Source organism: Entamoeba dispar, genomic scaffold (assembly GCF_000209125.1).
Source record: "Entamoeba dispar SAW760 scf_1105229458677 genomic scaffold, whole genome shotgun sequence".
NCBI classification, from domain to species: Eukaryota; Evosea; order Mastigamoebida; family Endamoebidae; genus Entamoeba; species Entamoeba dispar.
Genome location: NW_001853312.1, coordinates 2447 through 8255, shown reverse-complemented (window position 1 = coordinate 8255; position 5809 = coordinate 2447). Strand labels below are relative to the sequence as shown.

The following is a 5809-nucleotide window of genomic DNA, read 5'->3' as shown; positions in this document are numbered from 1 at the left end:
GCTAATGCAGAGACCATGTTAAAAAAGTTACAAGGAGAATACTATGAAATCCAAATTGATTGTTATGATAAACAACAAAGAATTCTAGAGTGTGTTAATATATTATCATCAATTGCATTAAATAATAAAGTTACTAGTTCTAATGAATATTTAGACCAATTAATTGAAACTGAGAATATTGAAAAGAAACCTGGATATAAAAGTCGAATAAGAGGATATCTTGAACTTAAAAAAACAAATGAAATGATAGAAGATATTATAAAAAAATCAACAACACAAAAGAGTAGGGAGGAGATTAAGGCAGAACTTGAAAGAAAAATGAATGAATTAAAACAAGGAGATGAATCAACACTAGTTGAATCAATTCAAAAACTATGAGATCTTTGTTGTTTGCAAAAGACATAATTAAATGAAAGTTTTAATTAATTGGTTTAAAATTTAATTAAGTAATAAAAATGATATATAATGTTCTTTATTTTCTAATGTGAAATTTGTTCATTTTTTATTATTAATTAAATTCTCTATGTATATTTGAATATAATATAATAAATGAATCAAATGAATTATCATATTGTTAAATATATTGTTTTAATATCAATATTAATGGGCTAATAAAAAAAGAAATAAGAGAAAAATGAAGAGAAATGATGATATAAAAGAAAAAAGTGAAAATAAGAAGTAGAAGATGATGAAAAGAATAAAAGTAGAATGTTGAGAATATAAAAAGAAAGAAGATAAAAAAGAATAATTCAAAATGAGATAATAAAAGATGAAAATAATGATGAAATAAAGGATGTATTTTTTATTATAGAAATTAGAAATATGAAATAAAAAAGCGCTTAATTTATTGATGCAAATTATTTAACATTATTTTATTTATGCAAATTATTTTATTCATTTTTATTTTTATAATTTTTATTTATATGTATTATTTATTATCAGTGTTTATTATATAATCAGTTATTAATGTTATATGGTTAGTATATAATATATAATATGTGATAAATAATAAATATTAATTTCATATGATATAGATAGAAGATATAAAAATTAAATGAATAATAATAAATAATAAAGAAATAATAAGAGAAATGAAATGATATAATAATAAATAAAATATATAAAAGAAAAGATAAATAAAATCAGTATAATATAAATAAAATAATAATAAATATAAAAAGAAAGAAGTAGATATAAATTATAAAAATATAATCAAAATGAAAATAAGATAATGAAATGAATATATAAGAAATTATATGTAAATAAAAATATATTCATATATAAAATAAAATATAAATAATAAGAATATCAAACTAACAAAATATGATAAATATAAAATATATAGATAAAATGATGATATATAATACAAGAATAAAAATAAATATAGTAATAAAATACATAAATAACATAATAATAACATAATAATAAAAATGTATACTTACATTGAATCAAATATCATTTCTGAATCATTTATAATTTAGAACAATTTACCATAAAATGATATAAAATATAAAGAAATATAAATGAATATAGAATGAGTATTTAATTTACATTTTTAATTTTTATTTTTATTTTAAGAGTAAAATAATAAAAACTAATTTATTTTATTGATTCAAATTATTTTACCCATTTCTTTTTGTGGTTTTTTTTATTTAGATTCATTATTTCTTTCCTTATTTTGGTTCCCATATCATACTATTTCTTCTCTTTATCTTCATACTTTTTAAGTATTTCTGATTGTTCTCATTTCTCTATTTCATTTCTTATTCTTTTATTTTTCATTTCAATTTCATTTATTGTTAATAACTTAGATTTATTTTTTGTATAATGTTTATTATCATTGTATTTACTTTCTTTCTTATTTGTTTTTATTTGTATTCTTCTTTTTCTATTCACTTTTCACTTATTATTTCTTTTATCATTGTTATTATACATTTTATTGTTATTTCATTCTTTCTTTTCTTTGAACTTGAATATCTGTTTGTTGTTTAATTTTCTTTACAATACTCTATGACATTACTCAATAGGCATTAAAACAAAATTTTTTGTATATTCTCTATTGATAGAAGGATTTCTCCCAAAATGAAATAATAAAAATTAATATATAAAATAAAAATGGCATCAATAACAATAAATAGAATAATTAATAATGAACTAGTAAGAATAATCATTGAACAATGTATTATAAAGTAATTGGAGTTAATGATCAAAAATATAATGGTTATGAACATGAAATAATTAATGAAATAATTGAGATGAAGAATAGAAATATAAGAGTGCTTTATGGATAGTACATCGAATAGAGTGAAGGACAGGATATAAAATAACTCGACACTGTAAATTACTTGGAACATCTCCTTTAACTATTCGTTGTGCAAGTCCTTCAACTACTGCTGTTTTACCTACTCCTGGTTCTCCTATTAATACTGGATTATTTTTTGTTCTTCTTGATAAAATACGAATAACTCGTTTAATTTCTTCATCTCTTCCAATAATTGGATCCATCTTTCCACTTTCTGCTTGTGCTGTTAAATCATTTCCATATTTCTTTAATGCTTCATACTGACTTTCTGCTTCTTTTGTTTCTACACTTTGTCCTTTTCTCATTTCTGTTATTTTTTTGTTAAATTCTTTCACATTAATTCCACTATTTCCTACTATTGTACTAATTTCTTTCTCTTCCATTAATGACATTACAATTACATCTATTGCAAGATATGAGTCTCCCATTCTTTTTTGTTTCTCTATTGCTCTTCTTAATACTTGTTGTGTTGTTGGATGAAGTCCAATACAACTGTGGTGGATTTTGATAAAAAATTAAAAGGAAATAAAAATAAAATTTCGTAAACACATTTTCAAAAGAAAAACACAAACAAAAAAAAAAGTAAAAGGGCACAAATTTATTTAATTAAAAGTGAGACATAACAATAATTATAATTTAGTAAAGAAAGAATGAGCAGGAATGAATGAATAAAAATTCAATAAAAAAGTAAAAACCAAAAATGTTTCATAAGTTTTGAGATTCAAAAAATGAAAAGTTAAAAGACTTTTCAATTGAAAAAGAAGAAAAGAAATTTTGAAAGGAACTTTTTTTGGATAGTTGGTTATGGACAAGCCATTAACATTGTTTGAGAAACTTACTCCTTTACTTAATTGCATTCAAAAAGTAAACTTAAAAAATGAATTTAAAAAATGTATCGAAGAAAAAGAATTTATTAATACTTTACAAGATGGAGAACATACAAAATTCATTGATTTAGTTATTCAATTATTTTATTCTACACAAGTATCTAAAGCAAATTTATTATTAGACCTTATTGAAGACATGTTAGCGAATGGATATATTAGACATGTCCCATCATCAACATATCCAGATGTTTGTAATGAACTACTTTTTAAATTACTCACTGCTAATTTTCCTAAAACATCTACAGAAGAATATTGTCGTTGTTTATCAACATTTATTTGTACAACATTTACTGAAATGCATGGTGTACAATTACAAAATACTGTAAGTAAATTACTAAGTTGTAAGCAAACATTATACCATACAAATGTTGTAACATTATTTGCTGCAAAATATAAATCCTCAATAGAAACAAACAATGATATTAAATATAAAGATGTTATAGTGTTTATTCGTTCAATAGCATACATGATTTCTAGGCATATAGAAAATGCAATTTATTATTTAACTTTATTTATTACTCAGTGTTCAGGAGAGCTTAAGAAAGATTCTCCGGAAAGAGTTCAAAATATTATTGATATTATTTCTCCGGAATTAGGATTTTCTGAAATAATTGATCTGATTGAATTATGGAGATGTATTATTAAACATTCTTTATTTCAGTTAATTCCATGGTTAGGGATTTGTGTTAAAAGTGTTTCATTAAATCCAAATAGGGCAGCATTAATGGCTATTAATGAAACTATTTCCAATGAAAAACTACCAACACTATTTATATATGGTGATTATCAAATCAACCAATTTGATATATTTAAGAATATTGTTTCTATACTACTTCAATTAATTAATAACAATGATTTAATTGCACTTAGTTTATTAGCAGAAATTATGAGAAGCCTTTCATTATTTAATGATGACACAATAAATAAAGAAAATTATTATTATGACACATTTACAAAACACCAAGCCCTTAAAGAACAAATTAAAGAGTGTGTTGTTTTATTTAATCAAAAAGGATTTTCAGGTATTGATAAATTAATTCAAATTGGATGTATCGATCCAAATGCAAAAAGTATAGCTAAGTTTCTAATGAGTGATGAACTATTACCAGAAAAAGTTGGGAATGTTTTATGTAAAAGTAATACATTATGTAAAGAATGTTTAGAAGAATATATTATGAATTTAGATTTATATGATATAGAACTTGACCAAGCAATGAGAAGATTGTTTTACCGATTTCAAATGGTTGGAGAATCACAAATTGTTGGAAGAGTTTTTGGGTTATTTAGTAAACGATATCTTCAATGTAATATAAAATATAAAGACATTTTAACAGAAGAAAAAGTAGAACAATTTTCTACTACATTATTAATTCTTGCAACTGAATCTCATAATTCTAATGTAAAACTTAAAGTTGTTGATACTTTTGAAAAGTTTAATAATATAATTTGTAAAGATTTTCAAATTCAATATGAAACCAATGAATTGTTACAAATGTATCGTAGAGTTCAAAATACACCATTTGTTCCAAGGTCTATTGCACCAATTACTCGACCAGTTAATATATTAAATGAGTCTTTTATTATTCAACCAATTAAAATGACAAAAAGTATTGCTTTTTGTATGTTTGAAATTGTTTGGAAACAAATAACTCAAATAAAAAATTTTACAACAAACCATTCAAATTTATTATTCACTACACTTCAAACAGGTTGTTTATTAGAAAGAAATGAAATAAAAGAGATAGGTACGTTAATAGAGAAAATCTCAAATTCAGATCTTTCTTCAAAATTTACAGACCAAGATGTTATTTGTATTGGAAGAGTTATTATTATTATGTCTGAATGTTATAAATTATTAAAACAAGCTTGGGAACCTCTACTAAGTATTGTACTGAATATTGAAATTATAAACCAAGCAAGAAATATTAATTCAAGAAATTCATTTAAAATAAATAAAAGAAAACAATTAAGAGAACCGATATATAATTTAATGTTTACAATTAATGAAACTCAAATACAAAAAATTGATTTAAATAATTTAGCTACCATAAATGATCCTGAAAATTTATTTAAAATGATTGACTTCTCATTATTAGAACAAACTCTTCAAACATTGGAACTATCTGAAGATATGGTTTATAATGATTATATCAAAGGATTAATTGGAGTTATTAAAAATCATGTTAATGATTTTCCTATTATCCCATTACAATATTTGTTCTCAGCTGCTTCAAAAAATTATTTAAGACCTTTAAATTCAATTACCGAAGAAATATTAAACCAAATAATCAATTGTTTTATTGCATGTTCATTTCATCCTTATTCAAAGGTAAGTTATCTCTCTTTAGATTACCTCAAACAAATTATTCAACTGTATCATTCTCATTATAACGCTTTTATTCCAATTATTTCAGACAGTCAAGATATTAATATTAGATTTAAAGCTTTAACTAATTTGTTTGATTGTCAAGTACCTAAAAATGAAGTAGATATATTATATGATGGTCTTCAAGTAATTCCTGATGTTGATGGTGATGTAGTAGATTTAGCATTAGAAAAATTTGTTGATTTATTTGTGAATTACCCACATCAAAACAAAATAATTTCAGTGTACTCTTTA

At 22.3% G+C, this 5809-nt stretch overlaps 3 protein-coding genes across 3 annotated transcripts in view, besides 10 other annotated features; 2 read left to right on the top strand and 1 right to left on the bottom strand.

The window, feature by feature from the left end:
- Positions 1 to 378, top strand: part of EDI_147640 (uncharacterized protein) — a gene marked incomplete at both ends in the record, with an annotated part of 1576 nt that extends 1198 nt beyond the window's left edge. The window contains one exon of the mRNA XM_001734826.1: positions 11 to 378. Coding sequence (XP_001734878.1) covers positions 11 to 378 — 368 coding nt within the window. The remainder of the gene's footprint in view (positions 1 to 10) is intronic.
- A 23-nt stretch (positions 379 to 401) lies between these two features.
- Positions 402 to 605: a sequence feature (AT_rich).
- A 5-nt stretch (positions 606 to 610) lies between these two features.
- Positions 611 to 791: a microsatellite.
- Positions 792 to 884: 93 nt separating this feature from the next.
- Positions 885 to 973: a microsatellite.
- Positions 974 to 981: 8 nt separating this feature from the next.
- Positions 982 to 1022: a sequence feature (AT_rich).
- Positions 1023 to 1043: 21 nt separating this feature from the next.
- Positions 1044 to 1227: a microsatellite.
- Positions 1228 to 1260: 33 nt separating this feature from the next.
- Positions 1261 to 1432: a microsatellite.
- Positions 1433 to 1492: 60 nt separating this feature from the next.
- Positions 1493 to 1625: a sequence feature (AT_rich).
- A 62-nt stretch (positions 1626 to 1687) lies between these two features.
- Positions 1688 to 2074: a repeat region.
- A 12-nt stretch (positions 2075 to 2086) lies between these two features.
- Positions 2087 to 2171: a microsatellite.
- Positions 2172 to 2238: 67 nt separating this feature from the next.
- Positions 2239 to 2730, bottom strand: EDI_147630 (chaperone Clpb, putative; the record flags this gene model as incomplete). Its single annotated transcript, XM_001734825.1, has 1 exon — positions 2239 to 2730. The coding sequence occupies one exon, from the start codon at positions 2728 to 2730 to the stop codon at positions 2239 to 2241; it is 492 nt and encodes a 163-aa protein (XP_001734877.1).
- An 82-nt stretch (positions 2731 to 2812) lies between these two features.
- Positions 2813 to 3002: a microsatellite.
- Positions 3003 to 3106: 104 nt separating this feature from the next.
- EDI_147520 (guanyl-nucleotide exchange factor, putative) overlaps positions 3107 to 5809 on the top strand; it is a gene marked incomplete at both ends in the record, with an annotated part of 3967 nt that continues 1264 nt past the window's right edge. Inside the window, one exon of the mRNA XM_001733217.1 lies at positions 3107 to 5809. This exon is cut by the window's right edge and continues 1095 nt beyond it. Within this exon, the coding sequence (XP_001733269.1) occupies positions 3107 to 5809 (2703 nt within the window).